Below are 18,993 nucleotides of genomic sequence, written 5' to 3' on the forward strand. Positions count from 1 at the left end.
GTCTCATGAGCCATTTCAACAGTTCTGTATTAAAGCTGGCACTAAATCAAGCAACATTTCCCCAGTATAACCTACACAGTCAATTACAAAGCATACCACTGATTAATATGAAAGCTAGAGACAGTCTTTTATCAAAAGTCCAAACTGTTTCAAATGTTAGGGCGATGAGGCACTCTGAAACAGCATGCTGCAGGAAAACAGTAAAAAATGCACCTGGTACTTTGCATGTTATCTACAAAAGAACCTGTAAGATACTTTACCAGTGCTGTAGTGACTGTAAAGCACACAATCATGCCATTGTTGCATAAGATCTCCTAAGTTTATTATTTTAACATTTTATCAATTCAATGCTACAGTTAAGGGACTTCTAATAATGGAAAGAGTTACTGAGAGTTCAGTGCAGACTGCTTTTATGTGCCATTTGAAGCACACAAATTGGAAAACATCAATATAAGATACATGAATAGAATCACAAATAATAACTGCAGTACTACATTTTATTTCTAAGAACTACTTTTTCCCATTCCATCCAGTGCAGAGATGCTATGGAAGTATAAAGCATTACTAGAGAAGTAGGTATGCTATTTATATTAATACATTAGGAAAATATTAAGCATTTGTGATAGAACTAATCTCTCAATTTGAAACTGAGTTAAATTGTGGGACACAATAAAACTCAGAGCAGCTCAGGACATGTAAAAATGCTAATATAAGCTATTACCATTAGAAATAAACATTCAAGGACCCATGGACTTGTGCACTACAATGTTATTAGCACCTTATAGATCACAAGACGGTAGAGTTCTTAATTAGAGTAGTTAGTGGCTCTAAATAATGTATTACCAAGGTAACACCACTGCTATTTTTAGTGTACTTAGTTAGAACTAAAGATTCCACAAATTTAGCATTCCACAAACTGCAGTTATCCCCAAAGGATGGCACAGAGGACTGTATTATTTCAAATATTTTCTAATATTAGTTGGTGAACATTTGCTACTTTTACCTATGTCATATCTGAACATAGTGGACACTACTAAAAGGATAGTGAAAATAATCATCAAGAGCAAAAACTGCTGTGCACATTTTTTTTGCAGTAAATTTAGATAACCCTATAAGTGTGAAAGTATTATTGTTCAGACTTCAGCTGAAAACTTCATAGATTCACATTTTGGAAATGATCAAAAAAGACAGTCTTCACTGTGAAAAATCATGTTTCTTCGCTACAGGACAAATGTTTCCAAAAAACACACTGAACTTGCACATAACGAGAACTTACACACAAACAAATGCAAAAATGCATTTCCTCTTGTCCAACTGACTTCATAACGTTAAATAAAATACATTATGTGGTGTGCAATCTTTGCAAAAACAAACATTACAAATATTTCTAGGGCCTGAAAACAGCCATTGTTGCCCACCATCACTACCAGTGGATAATGATGGTGATTCAGGGATCAAGCTACTTGTAAACCAGAAGTCTAATGTAAGGAACACAAGTATAGTTTTTCCTCACCTGATGCAAGTTGTTATGCTTTCTTAAAATTTCAGTTTGCTGATCTTATGTCTATAGTATTGTCAGTAAAAACTCTATGGTCAATGTTATATAGAAAAAAAATCACCTGTGTCTTGCTTTTATTGTTGCACATTTGCTATGATCAGTTTTACCTGCGGCAGTGATAGTTGACACTTGCTGTCACAATTACAGGGGAGGATAGGTGGACTCAATGGCTTGTCTGACCAGTAAAAACCTTGTCTAATCATTACATGTTGTCATTCTCATGAATTTCCTGTCAGTGGAGAATTAATAGGAAAGGTTGCAGTCATCATAGTTCAACTATGTGAACAGAAACCAAGGCCATCTGCAGGTCTGAGCAGTGAGCAGCAGTGCCTGGAGTTACACTCTAATATTAAACGGCTAACTGTATATGTGTATCGTTTTTAAATTGGACACTATAGAGCTCAGAGGTAAAAATGGCAAAGATGATATGTAGAATGATGTGGTTAAAACAGCAACAATGCTTTGCACATGATCGATTAGAAATGTAGACAGAGTGTTGAGATTTTGGAAAGAGGCCTGGCATATCATCTATAATGCATAAACCAATTCATCCATCTTCTTCCTGTTTGAAGCTTAGCAACAACCATAGAATTTGGGGAAACCCATACTGAATAGTACAACAAAGCATGCACTGTGATTGTCAGTAGCAACTGCTTGTCACTCAGCAGCTTTCAGTAGCGCACAAGGTATGTCATTTTGAGGAGCCTATCATTATTTCAGTTGACAGTTCCTTTCTTAAAATGTGTCTTAGGCATTCCTGAAATACACAGAACTATCATTAAAAGTTATAGGACATAAATTCTAGTGAACTGTCAGCAGTAAAGTGCACAAAATGTGTATTTATAATTCTTACTTGCTGTTCAAAGAACTCACAGTGATTGGCACATGGCAAGTTTTGTGTGCTGATTATCTCCTTTTAATTTACATATAAAATAGCTTTTGAGAAATCATGAAACTCAATGAAAAGAAGTTTTCTATGCGCTGTAAACGTCATATTTTTTGGTTTTCTAGGTCAAAATCTTATTCAAAATAATCACCTTTGCTCATTTCAATTTATCAACCACTTTCCTTTATTTTGTATTTGTTTATAAAAAGCAGTATCAAAAATCCCCTTCTTAAATTATTTAAAGAGGAACTGTTGTGTAAAGCTTAAAATTTAAAACACATACAAATAAGAAGTACATTTCTTCCAGAATAAAATGAGCCATAAATAACCTTTCTACTAAGTTGATGTCACTTACAGTAAGTAGTAGAAATCTGACATTACCGGCAGGTTTTAGGTTAGTCCATCTCTTCACGGGGGTTTCTCAGCATGGCCTTTTTTCTTTATAAAGACATTCCCTGAAAAGGGTTTATACAAAGATGCTCAACAGCCTTCCTGCTCACCGTACACTTTTTTGTCAGTTGGACGGAGCAACTGCCATTCACTAAGTGCTTTAAAAATAAAGAAAACCCTAAGAACCCCCTATGAGAAGATGGGCTAGTCCAAAATCTGTAGGTAATGGCAGATTTCTACTGTCTACTGTAAGTGACAGCAACATAGGAGAAAAGTAATTTATGGCTCATTTAACTCCGGAAGAAACGTACTTCTTATTTGTATATGTTAACATGTATTTTAACTTTTAAGATTTTCGCGACATAGGTCCTTTAAGCAGGGTCATCACTGCAGGTCAGTGCACACAGCTGCAACTGCTCGGCTGACATTTCACATACTTGTATCAACCTTGCTAGAGTTTCACATAACCAAGGTAGGCAGTTGAAAAACAGCAGACACATTTTAACAAATATTTACTGTACTACATACAGAAGCATATATAATGTTTTTTTATCCTTGAGCTCAACTTTAACTTAAAGTAAACCTCCAGACTAAAAATCTACTCAGCAGCACTGAAAAAGGCTTGTCGTTTCTTTAACAGTTTCACAGCATCAGAACTTTGTTTTTCTTACCAAAGCCTCTTTTTTAGCTGCACAGAAGTTAAGCTCCGCCCCATCAAAGAAATCAGCCCGGGCTTTTTGCCCTGATGCTGTGCAAAGCATGATGGGATTTCTGATGCTGTTGTTCTCGTTGCCTAGCGCATGCAGCTAAGAGGGGTTATCAGGACACAGGACAATTGGAACTGTGTCTCATGCTCCCTGTCACCTCCTTTCAACCAAAAAGATGGCTGAAATCACTAACATTTTCCTGTTCTTTTAAAACAGGGTGGGTAAGAGATTATATTACATATATATTTTAATTAACATAACTAATGTAACTTAATGACAATATGTTTGTTTAGGCTGAAGTTTCTCTTTAAGTTGAAATATGGGAAGCATGAAATGACTGTTTGTAGATTAGTTGTTCATTCTTACTACCAGTCGTAATGAGACACAATGATTTAGAAGTAAAAGCTGCAGAAAAGCAGCAGTGAAAGTAAAAATTTTGAAGTGTCCATATTCTCTTTTGCAATATGTGAGGATGTGATAGCTGGTAGAGGGTGGGTAGAGGAATTTTGTTTAACGATTGTAACGATTGAATTTTGAATAATGTTTCCATTACCATTTCTGATCAGTAATTGAACCTGCTGTTACACTCATAGCAGCCAGTTGGAGCTCTGCAAGTCACATGATTAGCATGATCATGTGATCCCTTTAAGCAGGAGAAACATGTATTGTAGAGAGAAACTGACCGCAGGCAACAGCTCCCATGTCTTTATGTTTAGCCGGTCAGCTGGATAGTGTATTGATAAGGCTTTTGCCTTTGATGTGGCGTTTGAGCCTTTGTCAAGGGTTTGAATCCTAGCTCAAGCCAACAGTAAGGAGTCTTTTGGCAAGGCTCCCTAATGCTCCTTATGATGCTTTTTAAAGATATTGACATGTCTCCACCTTTGCTTACAATAAGAAAGACTATTCACATTTTGTTAAAATGCTGTACTTAGAAGATATGGGGCTCAATTCTCTAAAGTGTGATAACTGCTATCACAGCAGTTATCATGTGAGCTGCGGCACGCAAAGAGTAGCGTGCAGACAGTGTCACTTTGCGTGATAAGCGAAGGTTTGCGTGCGATCACGTGCGCTTTTCATGTGAAAAGCGCACATGATCGCATGCGAACCTTCACTTATCATGCGAAGTAATGATGTTTGCATGTTACCCTTTGCGCGTGGCAGCTCGTGTGATAACTGCTGTGATAGCAGTTATCACACTTTAGAGAATCGTGACCATGGAGTGCAGCAGTCATGGGACAGATAGCACTTTAAAAGCATTGAGAGAACATTTTTAAAGCAAAGAGAACATTTTTGAATTATACATATCTATCTGAGATAGGCACATGGAAGTTAGTTTACTATCACCATAGCTTAATGGAAGTGTAATGCCAGGCCAAAATCAATATTGTGAGTGTGCTAAGATATTGGTCAGGGCCCCATTTGAAAATATATTTCATGAACTTAGGTATAAGTACTCTAATCCTACAAGACTTTTTGAGGGGGGTTGTCATGGTTGTGGGGGTCTGGGAGATAAATGCTCATTGACTTTATAATTGTATTTATCTTGTGCCAACATGTTATAATTAAGCATTTTAACACTGAAACTGCCTTTTCATTTCAGACTGATGCAGCCTTGATGTACGATGCTGTTCATGTTGTTTCAGTAGCAGTACGGCAGTTTCCACAAATGACAGTCAGCTCATTACAATGTAACCGACATAAACCTTGGCGATTTGGTGCTCGATTTATTAGCCTTATTAAAGAGGTATGTTCTTGGTTTCATTTTTAATTACACATGTACCCTCACACATATATGAATACACTGTGAATATATATATATGTATATACAGTATATATATATATATATATATATATATATATATATATATATATATATATATATATATATTACTGTATGTATATCATCAGTATAACACTCATTATAAGTGAAAGCTCTGCACATTGCTACACACAAACTGATGCCCAGCTAAAACTATGTTAACAGAGAGGCTATGTTGGACAAACAACACTATGAGCAGTTTTGTTAGACTGTATTAAAATCCACAAGCTTTTGAGTGTACAAATGAATCAAGAAATCTGAACGCTGCAAATCTCTGCTAACCGGAAAAAAAACGGATTCAAACAGGATTGAATCTTCATCTTCGTGGATTGATTTGCTAATTTCTCATAAAATAAAGTAGTTCTGGAACTGGTGATTTGCACAAATTCTAAGTCAATATGCTAAATTGGTATATTCATGTATTAAACCTAAATAAAATAGTTTATCTTTTAAAAAGCCAGTCAATAAGAAGGTTTTAATGTGGATTAGTGCCCTGCAACTTCCCACTGACTCTTAATTAGAGATAGCCCGAATGGTTCGCCGGCAAACGGTTCCCGGCAAATTTCGGTGGTTCGCGTTTGAGGAGAACCGCAAATTTTTCCAGAAGTTTGCTTTGCCCCGATAGTGCATCATTAGGGTCAACTTTGACCCTCTACATCACAGTCAGCAGGCACATTATAGCCAATCAGGCTACACTCCCTCCTGGAGTCCCACCCCCCACCCTTATAAAAGGCAGGCAGCATCAGGCATTGGACTCACTCGTGTGCCTGCAGTAATTAGAGAAGGGAGAACTGCTGCTGCAGACTCTCATAGGGAAAGCTTAGTTAGGCTCTTGTAGGCTTGTTAGCTTGCTCCTTGCTGATTGTTATTGCTAAAAAAGCACCCCTCAACAGCTCTTTTGAGAGCTAATCTTGTTCTTGTGATCTATTTTTTTTTTGTGTGGCCCACTTGCATTACAGCCCTGTCAGTCAGTCGCAGCTGGCCTTTGGCCCCTTAATTCCACTGCCAGGCCCAGCACATTCAGTGACTATCTGTGTGTGTGACAGGAAGCTGCAAATTTGTAATCCCAATCACTGCACCTGTTCACTGTTTAGTCCACCTACCTACCTACCTACCTACCTACCTACGTGAGCACACGCATTGTTAATACCACCAGTCATTGCACCTGTTCACGGTACGTGTGTGCATGTGTGACAGGTGCACATTTGTAATACCCAGCAGCACTGCATACTGTATACCTACCTACCTCTTGTTCAGTGCACTCACCTACCTATGTGAGCGCACGTAGTGTGCTATTTAATACCACCAGTCACTGTACCTGTTCACGGTATGTGTGTGTGACAGGTGCACATTTGTACTACCCAGCAGCACTGCATATACCTACCTACCGAATGTTCAGTGCACCCACCTACCCACGTGAGCACATGCAGTGTGATATACCACTCCGTGCATACCTGTTCACTGCCCCTTTGTGACTGACTGCACATTGTGTTGCCAAATCCCCCCCCAATATGGACAAAACAAAAGGCAGAGCCAGAGGCAGGCCACCTGGCAGGTCTGTTCGAAGTCACGCTGTCGTGATTTCGTGCGGCCCTCGACCAAAGTACAGTGTTCAGAAGAAGGCATGTGCCATCAACCCCCAATATTGTCAGGACGTAGTTGACTATTTAACACAGTACACCTCATCTTTCTCAGCTTCCGCACAGAAGCGTGACATATCTTCCTCCTCCTGCTCTGATTCTGGCACCCCACTTAACACTCAGTCGGCCGCCACCCCAGGGCTCAGCGGTGTGGACATTTTTTTGTGTGTCTGCCTCAGATGAGAGCATTGCCATCTGTACTCTCTGCCACCGAAAACTGAGCCGTGGAAAGACCAGGATACCCCGTAGGGACAACTACCTTACAAAGGCACATGATTACAAAGCACAAACTGCAAAGGGATGACCACCTGAGGAAAAGCAGCACGGCACAAAAGCAAAGCCACACACCGCAGTGGAAGATACCTAGCCACAATTTTTTTTTAAAAAGGCGATACCTAAACTGTACCGTGATGTTGAAAGGCAAGTGGTGACATCTCTGGCACACAGCGTTGGGTCAAGGGTCCATCTGACCACGAATGCCTGGTCTGCAAAGCACACTCAGGCCTGCCTGAAGACTAAGTCAGTCCCCACACACAGCATCTCCGCCTGCACGCCGTGTGACTGCCTGCCCCAAAACTAAGTCACTCCCCACACAGCATCTCTGCCCGCAGGACGGTTGACTGCCTTCTCCACCACCACCAACAGGGTCCAGGACTCCAGGTGAATTCCTTAATTTTTAAGGCTGCTGCTAGTAGCGGCCATGCGTGTACATGCCTGCCTAATTTTTCTGGCTGCACTGCGGCTGCAACAACAAAACAAAAGACATGTACATGTGTCAATTCCCCTTCATGATTGTTACCTTGCCGCAGTGAAGGGGCTTGCATATCACAATGAAGCAATGACTGCCGGCTGTCTCGTGGGGGTGGCACACCAAAGATAATAAGGTCGTTGCTTTATTGTGGACAGACCAAATTCGATCAGCTGGACAATCACTGTTGTTCTGTCATTGAGCTACCTCAGACTGACGACCATATGGGCTTGAAAACCGATATCGCCTGCACTCTCGCTCGCCATGGTGCGCACCAGTCCAGCATGGCCGTCACAACACAAACAGCTGTTTGCGGTGCATTACACAGTGAGTTTGGTATGTCAGTGTGAAGCAGTACTCTAATTACACTCCCTGATCGATGTATACATGTGCAAGATGTTTTAACCACCCTGGCGTTCTATTAAGATCGCCAGGGCGGCTGCGGGAGGGTTTTTTTACACTAGAGGGTGCTCCGGAGGCGTTCTTCCGATCGCCTCCGGCGCCCAGAATAAACAAGGAAGGCCGCAATGAGCGGCCTTCCTTGTTTTGCTTACATCGTCGCCATATCGACGAGCGGAGTGATGTCATGGACATCAGCCGACGTCCTGACGTCAGCCGCCTCCGATCCAGCCCTTAGCGCTGGCCGGAACTTTTTGTTCCGGCTACGCTGGGCTCAGGCGGCTGGGGGGACCCTCTTTCGCCGCTGCTCGCGGCGGATCGCCGCAGAGCGGCGGCGATCGGGCAGCACACGCGGCTGGCAAAGTGCCGGCTGTGTGTGCTGCTCTTTATTTGATGAAAATTGGCCCAGCAGGGCCTGAGCGGCAGCCTCCGGCGGTGATGGACGAGCTGAGCTCGTCCATACCGCCCGGCTGGTTACAGCACTTTAGGCCTCCAATTTAGCATGCAATGTGATTTTTGCCCTTAAAACGCTGCTTTGCGTCAAATCCAGATTTTTCCCCGGGACTTTTGGTGTCTTTCCCACTCATCCATGCAAAAACTCAGATGTTAGACCCCTTGAAACATCTTTTCTATCACTTTTCTGGCCAGCATAAGTGTTTCTAGTTTTCAAAGTTCACCTCCCCGCTGAAGTCTGTTGCGGTTCGCGAAAGTTCGCGCGAACTGTACTTTTGCGGAAGTTCGCGAACCGAAAAATCTGAGGTTCAGGCCATCTCTACTCTTACTTAATTGTTTATAAATTATTTCTATTGCCATAAGAGACTAGGGAGCTGTCTGCAGTCTGCACATTTTATGAAGACTTATTTTATCATGCATCTTTGAGGCGCAATCTCCCATCACGCATCTGTGCTTGGACCCTAATTTTTGGAATCTGCAAAAATCTATTGTATAATAAAGGGCAATAAACAGATCTATCAGATTGCATATGCTGGTGGAGCTTTTGGTTTCTTTATAATAACCAATCTTAAAGTACACCTATATCTCAGCAATACCTGGAGAGCCCTAATAATTGTAATTTGTTAAACTTATAGTGAAAAATGCAATCTGCTAAATTTGTAGTGAACTACCAAAAAGGTTTCTTTGGACCCATCATCATATAATTTCAGAATCCCATACAATTTCAAATTGACAGATCATTATACTTAATGTACCTACTGGCCAGAACTAGAATCCTGAGGATGATTATTGTTTTTTAGTATTTTATAGTATTAACATCTTCTGCAGTCCATTACAGAGTATATATTGTCATTGGCTTACTTCATGGACCAGTAAGGAGCCCTGGCAGGAGCTATGAAAATGCTTTTGTCAGGTCTCTAGTGTCTAGTGTTGCTAGAGGAAGTGGAGTAGAGAGCCGGCGGTCCTAGTGTGTCTGGCAGATTGGCAACAGAAAGCAATGGTGCCAGGATCATCTGATATGTAGCAGGCAGGCATCTAGTGAGTGCCAGGAAGCCTGGCATGTAGTAGGAGCAAACATTGGGTGCAGCACTAGGGGCAGATCCTTCAATCGTTATAGCTTAGTATGGGAAACCTCACAGAGGTTGACTCAGTCCTTCTTTACAAACCTGCATGGGTGAGAATGGGTTTATTAAAGATTTGGAGTGGGAGCTATGTTCTTTGAAAAAAAACAAATATTATGGCATAACATAACCCTGTTCTCAGGGCCCACCAACAGTACATGTTTTGCAGGAAACCACAAACATTCACAGGTGAGATAATTAGAGTCTCAGCAGAGAATATTAGCTACCTCTGTGGATTTCTACAAAACATGCACTGTTGATGGGTCTCAGGCGTGGACTGGCCGGGGGGGGGGGGGGGGGGCGATTTCCCCCCCAGGCCGCCTCTTCCTCCAGTTTTATGGGCTGCTGGCCATATTAGCAGAAGGATCCTGTGTCCCCAATCCGCAGAATAATTCACAGCGGTGGCCGAGATGAAGCTCAGGCTCCAGGCTGCAATGATCAGCACCTCCTTTCTCTGTGGTGGCCGCTTGTTCCCCACTTCCTTATTCTTCTGCACACCACATGATTACACTCAAGGTGCAGAAGACTGAGGCAGGTAGAGAACGACCGCCCGCGCAGAGGATGGAGAGAGAGGCTGATAATTGCTGCCTGGAGCAGGTGAGACTGAAGCACTGCTGCTGTGTTTAATTCTGCTGGGTGAAGGGAGGTGGTTAAGCCCAGACTAGCACGCAGCACCTAGTGTTGGGCGAACATCTAGATGTTCGGGTTCGGGCCGAACAGGCCGAACATGGCCGCGATGTTCGGGTGTTCGACCCGAACTCCGAACATAATGGAAGTCAATGGGGACCCGAACTTTTGTGGTTTGTAAAGCCTCCTTACATGCTACATACCCCAAATTTACAGGGTATGTGCACCTTGGGAGTGGGTACAAGAGGAAAATTTTTTTTAGCAAAAAGAGCTTATAGTTTTTGAGAAAATCGATTTTAAAGTTTCAAAGGGAAAACTGTCTTTTAAATGCGGGAAATGTCTGTTTTCTTTGCACAGGTAACATGTTTTTTGTCGGCATGCAGTCATAAATGTAATACATATAAGAGGTTCCAGGAAAAGGGACCGGTAACGCTAACCCAGCAGCAGCACACGTGATGGAGCAGGAGGAGAAGGCCACGCTTTGTGAGACACAACAACCCAGGCCTTGCATGAGGACAAGAAGCGTGCGGATAGCATGCTTTGTACCGCCATGCAGTCATAAATGTAATAAAGATAAGTGGTTCAATAAACAGGGACCACGCGGCAACGCTAACCCAGCAGCAGCAGACGTGATGGAACAGGAGGAGGCGCAGGAGGAGAAGGCCACGCTTTGTGAGACACAACAACCCAGGCCTTGCATGAGGGCAAGAAGTGTGCGGATAGCATGCTTTGTACCGCCCTGCAGTCATAAATGTAATAAAGATAAGTGGTTCAATAAACAGGGACCACGCGGCAACGCTAACCCAGCAGCAGCAGACGTGATGGAACAGGAGGAGGCGCAGGAGGAGAAGGCCACGCTTTGTGAGACACAACAACCCAGGCCTTGCATGAGGGCAAGAAGCGTGCGGATAGCATGCTTTGTACCGCCATGCAGTCATAAATGTAATAAAGATAAGTGGTTCAATAAACAGGGACCACGCGGCAACGCTAACCCAGCAGCAGCAGACGTGATGGAACAGACGGAGGCGCAGGAGGAGAAGGCCACGCTTTGTGAGACACAACAACCCAGGCCTTGCATGAGGGCAAGAAGCGTGCGGATAGCATGCTTTGTACCGCCATGCAGTCATAAATGTAATAAAGATAAGTGGTTCAATAAACAGGGACCACGCGGCAACGCTAACCCAGCAGCAGCAGACGTGATGGAACAGACGGAGGCGCAGGAGGAGAAGGCCACGCTTTGTGAGACACAACAACCCAGGCCTTGCATGAGGGCAAGAAGCGTGCGGATAGCATGCTTTGTACCGCCATGCAGTCATAAATGTAATAAAGATAAGTGGTTCAATAAACAGGGACCACGCGGCAACGCTAACCCAGCAGCAGCAGACGTGATGGAACAGGAGCAGGCGCAGGAGGAGAAGGCCACGCTTTGTGAGACACAGCAACCCAGGCCTTGCATGAGGGCAAGAAGCGTGCGGATAGCATGCTTTGTACCGCCATGCAGTCATAAATGTAATAAAGATAAGTGGTTCAATAAACAGGGACCACGCGGCAACGCTAACCCAGCAGCAGCAGATGTGATGGAACAGGAGGAGGCGCAGGAGGAGAAGGCCACGCTTTGTAAGACACAACAACCCAGGCCTTGCATGAGGGCAAGAAGCGTGCGGATATAGCAGCAATGCTTTTTGCCGCCATGCAGTCATAAATGTAATACAGATGAGAGGTTCAATAAACAGGGACCGGAAACGCTACACCATCCCAGATGTTCATTGGTCATGTTACTTGGTTGGGGTCCTGGAGTGTTGCGTAGTCATTTCCAATCCAGGATTGATTCATTTTAATTTGAGTCAGACGGTCTGCATTTTCTGTGGAGAGGCGGATACGCCGATCTGTGACGATGCCTCCGGCAGCACTGAAACAGCGTTCCGACATAACGCTGGCTGCCGGGCAAGCCAGCACCTCTATTGCGTACATTGCCAGTTCGTGCCAGGTGTCTAGCTTCGATACCCAATAGTTGAAGGGTGCAGATGGATTGTTTTACACAGCTACGTCATCTGACATGTAGTCCTTGACCATCTTCTCCAGGCGATCGGTGTTGGAGGTGGATCTGCACGCTTGCTGTTCAGTGGGCTGCTGCTGCATGGGTGTCAGAAAATTTTCCCACTCCAAGGACACTGCCGATACCATTCCCTTTTGGGCACTAGCTGCGGCTTGCGTTGTTTGCTGCCCTCCTGGTCGTCCTGGGTTTGCGGGAGTCAGTCTGTCTGCGTACAACTGGCTAGAGGAGGGGGAGGATGTCAATCTCCTCTCTAAAGTCTCCACAAGGGCCTGCTGGTAGTTTTGGAACATTGTGTTTGTACCGTGGATCCAGAAGGGTATAAACCCAGTAATTGGTGTTGTCCAGAATGCGCACAATGCGTGGGTCACGTTCAATGCAGTCTAGCATGAATTGAGCCATGTGTGCCAGAGTCCTACCAGAATCCTCATCATCCTCTTGTGAGCGTTGTGATAGTTGTTGTGATGCATCATAGTCGTCACCTTCCTCCTGGTCTGCTTCTGCTGACCATTCGCGTTGAATTGTGGAAGTCCAACGTGCACCGCTCTGGCCCTCGTCAGTGGTGGCATGAAATTCCTGCTCCAACTCCAGCTGTTCCTCCTCCTCTTCTTCGTCATAGCTGCTGGGGCCAGCGTTCCCTGAGGCGGATGGCCTGATGTTGGTACCATCACGCTGATCGTTTTCTCCTTCAGATTCCCCCAGTTGCATCATGACAGCTGTTTCCTTGATTTTCAACATCGACCTCTTCAGTAAACACAGCAGTGGTATGGTAATGCTGACTGAAGAGTTGTCACTGCTCACAAGCAACGTGGATTGCTCAAAATTTTGGAGGACTTGGCAGAGGTCCAACATGTTGGCCCAATCGGATCCACAGAAGCTTGGCAGCTGGCCGGATGCGCCTCGGTACTGCGCCGTCATGTACTGGACCACTGCACTCTTCTGCTCGCAAAAGCGGGCTAGCATGTGCAGCGTAGAATTCCAGCGCGTAGGGACATCACACAGCAAGCGATGGTGGGGGAGATTGAAGCGCTCCTGCATCTTGGCGAGTGCCCCCGAAGCAGTACTGGAATTTCTACAATGTTTGGCCACTCGACGCACCTTCAACAGAAGATCGGCCACGCCTGGGTATGTCCTCAGGAACCGCTGAACTACTAGGTTCATCACGTGCGCCAGGCAAGGGATGTGTGTCAGCTTAGCCAACCTTAAAGCGCGAATGAGATTACTCCCATTATCACACACAACCATGCCCGGTTTCAAGTCCAGCGGTGCCAGCCACAAATCCGTCTGTTCCTTTATTCCCTTCCAAATTTCCTCCCCTGTGTGCTGCTTATCCCCAAGGCAGATCAGCTTCAGCAACGCTTGCTGACGCATGCCAACAGCTGTGCTGCACTGCTTCCACGATCCTACTGCTGCTGGGTTAGCGTTTCCGGATGAGGTACAGCTTTGAGATGCGTTGGAGGAGAAGGAGTCAGAGAGGTAGGTGCTGCTGTTGTTATCCAGTGGGAGGGACGGCGGTGCAGCTGTTTGCGGCGTGGGCAACACCCGCGCCGTAGCAGGTGAGGAATCGCTGCCAGGCTCCACAAGGTTCACCCAGTGCGCGGTAAGGGAGATGTATCGACCCTGGCCGAACGCACTCGTCCAAGTGTCAGTGGTGAGGTGAACCTTGCAGGCAACGGCATTCTTCAAGCTTCGGGTTATTTTGCTGACCACGTGCTCATGCAACTCAGGCACTGCAGAGCGCGCAAAGTGGTAGCGGCTGGGAACCACGTAACGTGGGATGGCCACTGACATCATGCCCTTGAAGCTGTTTGTCTCCACCACTCGATATGGCAGCATTTCGCAGGCCAGAAGCTTGGCTATGCTGGCTGTTAATGCCACGGCCCGGGGGTCATTTGCTGGCAATTTCCTCTTGCGCTCAAACATCTCCGACACAGACAACTGAACCGTAGCGCTGCACACGGAAGGGCTGTTGGTTGTTGTGTTTGATGAACACTGGGAGACCTCAAGAGCACTACTCCGGAAAGTGACAGTGTCAGCGTCGTCTGATGTTTGTGAATGTTGTGAACCACGCAATGGCTGGGCTACTGCTGCTGCTGAGGCGGGTCTGGTGGTGAGTCTGGTGAACCCAAGGGAGGCAGTGTTGCTGGTACCCTGTCCTGCCGCGTTTGCCCACAGAGTGGGATGTTTGGATAGCATGTGGCGGCTCATGCTGGTGGTGGAGAGGTTGTTAATACTTTTCCCCCTGCTCAGGCGAGTCTTGCACACCTTGCAAATCGCCATGGTAACATCCTCAGTGCAGTCTTCAAAGAAAGCCCAGACTTTGGAGCACCTGCCTCCTTGCTGGCGATTTCTGTTTCCTCCTCTTTTGCCTCTCACTCTAACTTCCACGCTTGTGGTGCCTGAAATTGCGCGCCACCTACCTTGTGGCACAAGGCGAACTCGTGCAGCAGTGGGTTCTTCAACAGACTCATCTGTGCTGCTGCTACGACGGCGATGTTCTCGTTCACAAATAAAATCTGGGTCTCTGTCCACATTGTCCATACCCTCCTCTTCCATCTCCTCAAACTCGTCATATGTCATTGTGGGGGGCCGCTGCCGTGGAGTAGAGCTCCCCAGAACAACCTCTGCGCAGCTCACTCCAACGTCGTCTTCCAGATCTTGTCGGCCGACCTCCTGCAATTGCAACCCCTCCTGCCCAACTTGCTCTGGGATTTGGGTTTCCGAGTCCTCCTCGGACTCGCCTTGTATTTCAGTGCGCGGTGCATTTCCCACAGTTAATGGTTGTGAATCCGGGCACAACATTTCTGGCTGTTCCTCCATTGACCTTTCATAGGTGGAAGTTTGTTGGGCTGGGAATAGCTCCTGCGAATACCCCATTGTGTCCTGAGGTAATTCATAGGACTGGTTATCTGGCAGTTGTGTGCGTGGTGTCGCTGCCGGTTGTGTCAGCTTTGTGCCCACTGGCTCCTTGTAACTGGCTGAGGACTCGGACCTCGTGCGTGATGTGCTGGTGCTGCTTAACCCACTGCTGGACGCTTGAGAGGTCATCCAAGTAATTATCTGGTCCTGTTCTTTTGGATTTGTGAGGGTTGTTGTCCTGGACAACATGGGCGGTATTGAGTGGGTTTTCTTGGGTGCTCCCCTGTGGCCTGTACGTGAACCGTCAGGGGAAACACCTCTTCCCTTGCCCCTTCCTCTTTCACCGGATTTCTTCCTCATTTCACTTATCCTTACAGTACACGCTGACTGGCAGCAGTACAGTGGCAGTACAGAAATGCTATACAGTACCACTATTCCCAGCAGCGACACAGAGCACAATGCTATACAGTGGCGGGTGAGCGGTGTACTACTGTTCCCAGGCCCAGCAGACACAGAGTGGAAGTAAACACAATGCTATATAGTCTGGCTGAGCGGTGTACACAGAGTGGCAGTACACACAATGCTATATAGTCTGGCTAAGCCGTGTACACAGAGTGTCAGAAAACACAATGCTATATATAGCGTGGCTGAGCGAGGTGCACAGTGGCAGTACACACAATGCTATATTAGTCAGGCTAAGCCGTGTACACAGAGTGTCAGTAAACAATGGTATATAGTCTGGCTGAGCGGTGTACACAGAGTGTCAGTAAACAACGGTATATAGTCTGGCTGAGCGGTGTACACAGAGTGGCAGTAAACACAATGCTATATATAGCGTGGCTGAGCGAGGTGCACAGTGGCAGTACACACAATGCTATATAGTCAGGCTAAGCCGTGTACACAGAGTGTCAGAAAACACAATGCTATATATAGCGTGGCTGAGCGAGGTGCACAGTGGCAGTACACACAATGCTTTATAGTCAGGCTGAGCCGTGTACACAGAGTGTCAGTAAACAATGGTATATAGTCTGGCTGAGCGGTGTACACAGAGTGTCAGTAAACAACGGTATATAGTCTGGCTGAGCGGTGTACACAGAGTGGCAGTAAACACAATGCTATATATAGCGTGGCTGATCGAGGTGCACAGTGGCAGTACACACAATGCTATATATAGCGTGGCTGAGCGAGGTGCACAGTGGCAGTACACACAATGCTATATATAGCGTGGCTGAGCGAGGTGCACAGTGGCAGTACACACAATGCTATATTAGTCAGGCTAAGCCGTGTACACAGAGTGTCAGAAAACACAATGCTATATATAGCGTGGCTGAGCGAGGTGCACAGTGGCAGTACACACAATGCTATATATAGCGTGGCTGAGCGAGGTGCACAGTGGCAGTACACACAATGCTATATATAGCGTGGCTGAGCGAGGTGCACAGTGGCAGTACACACAATGCTATATTAGTCAGGCTAAGCCGTGTACACAGAGTGTCAGAAAACACAATGCTATATATATAGCGTGGCTGAGCGAGGTGCACAGTGGCAGTACACACAATGCTATATATAGCGTGGCTGAGCGAGGTGCACAGTGGCAGTACACACAATGCTATATATAGCGTGGCTGAGCGAGGTGCACAGTGGCAGTACACACAATGCTATATATAGCGTGGCTGAGCGAGGTGCACAGTGGCAGTACACACAATGCTATATTAGTCAGGCTAAGCCGTGTACACAGAGTGTCAGAAAACACAATGCTATATATATATAGCATGGCTGAGCGAGGTGCACAGTGGCAGTACACACAATGCTATATATAGCGTGGCTGAGCGAGGTGCACAGTGGCAGTACACACAATGCTATATATAGCGTGGCTGAGCGAGGTGCACAGTGGCAGTACACACAATGCTATATTAGTCAGGCTAAGCCGTGTACACAGAGTGTCAGAAAACACAATGCTATATATAGCGTGGCTGAGCGAGGTGCACAGTGGCAGTACACACAATGCTATATACAGCGTGGCTGAGCGAGGTGCACAGTGGCAGTACACACAATGCTATATATAGCGTGGCTGAGCGAGGTGCACAGTGGCAGTACACACAATGCTATATTAGTCAGGCTAAGCCGTGTACACAGAGTGTCAGAAAACACAATGCTATATATATAGCGTGGCTGAGCGAGGTGCACAGTGGCAGTACACACAATGCTATATATAGCGTGGCTGAGCGAGGTGCACAGTGGCAGTACACACAATGCTATATATAGCGTGGCTGAGCGAGGTGCACAGTGGCAGTACACACAATGCTATATATAGCGTGGCTGAGCGAGGTGCACAGTGGCAGTACACACAATGCTATATTAGTCAGGCTAAGCCGTTTACACAGAGTGTCAGAAAACACAATGCTATATATATAGCGTGGCTGAGCGAGGTGCACAGTGGCAGTACACACAATGCTATATATAGCGTGGCTGAGCGAGGTGCACAGTGGCAGTACACACAATGCTATATATAGCGTGGCTGAGCGAGGTGCACAGTGGCAGTACACACAATGCTATATTAGTCAGGCTAAGCCGTGTACACAGAGTGTCAGAAAACACAATGCTATATATATAGCGTGGCTGAGCGAGGTACACAGTGGCAGTAAACAATGCTATATATAGTGTGGCTGAGCGAGCGGTGTACTACTGTTCCCAGCAGTGACACACAATGACTGGGGGGGACCCTGGCTAGCGTGGCTGGAGAGCGAACTACCCTGCCTGCCTACCCAAAGCTAAACCCACAGACAAATGGCGGAGATATGACGTGGTTCGGGTATTTATTTACCCGAACCACGTGACCGTTCGGCCAATCAGAGCGCGTTCGGGCCCGAACCACGTGACCCGTTCGGCCAATCACAGCGCTAGCCGAACGTTCGGGGAACGTTCGGCCATGCGCTCTTAGTTCGGCCATGTGGCCGAACGGTTTGGCCGAGCACCGTCAGGTGTTCGGCCGAACTCGAACATCACCCGAACAGGGTGATGTTCTGCAGAACCCGAACAGTGGCGAACACTGTTCGCCCAACACTAGCAGCACCCACTGTGTGTGGAGGGGGGTTTGAGCCCAGCAGCACCCATTGTGTGTGTGTGGGGAGGAGGGTGAGCACAGCAGCACCCACTGTGTGTGAGTGGGGGGGGGGGGAGAGGGAGCCAAGCAGCAACCATTTGTGTGTGTGGAGAGGGGGGGGGGGGTGAGCCCAGCAGCACCCATTGTGTGTGGGGGGGAGTTTGGGCCCAGCAGCACCCACTGTCGGGGGATGGGGGTTTGAATGCACCTTTTTACAGCATCCACAGCACCAATCCAGATCACTTCTTTAAATACAAGGATATAAACCAACAGAAACGTTTTTTTATTGTCTAGAAGCCAATTTTTTTTGTTTTGTATGCAACAACGTGCAAATCTTTCATTGTATATAGTGAACACACTTGAGGCTACAAAACAAACAAAAAAAAACAACTGTATTGGTTTATGAACAATATAAACGTTTTGGTCGCTATATATCCTTGTATTTATTGGAGGGGGTTGGAAGTAACTCTCTGCCCAGCACCCATTGCCGGGGGTTGGGGGGCAAGGGGGAATGAAGCACCTCTGTGCCCATCACTACGGTGACAAGATGTCCCGTTTTACCCGAGAAACGTCCCAGATTCAGGGTCTGGTGTCCTAGGAAGAAATTTGTCCCAGGCAACATCTCGGTTT

General features: G+C 46.1%; 1 protein-coding gene across 3 annotated transcripts in view; it reads left to right on the forward strand.

The window, feature by feature from the left end:
• GRIK2 (glutamate ionotropic receptor kainate type subunit 2) overlaps window positions 1–18,993 on the forward strand; it is an 853,883-nt gene that overhangs the window by 536,521 nt on the left and 298,369 nt on the right. For all 3 annotated transcript variants that reach the window (XM_068231225.1, XM_068231227.1, XM_068231226.1), the window contains one exon: window positions 5,142–5,285. In XM_068231225.1, the coding sequence (XP_068087326.1) occupies window positions 5,142–5,285 (144 nt within the window). The remainder of the gene's footprint in view (window positions 1–5,141; window positions 5,286–18,993) is intronic.

This window comes from Hyperolius riggenbachi, chromosome 4, assembly GCF_040937935.1.
Source record: "Hyperolius riggenbachi isolate aHypRig1 chromosome 4, aHypRig1.pri, whole genome shotgun sequence".
Classification (NCBI taxonomy): domain Eukaryota; kingdom Metazoa; phylum Chordata; class Amphibia; order Anura; family Hyperoliidae; genus Hyperolius; species Hyperolius riggenbachi.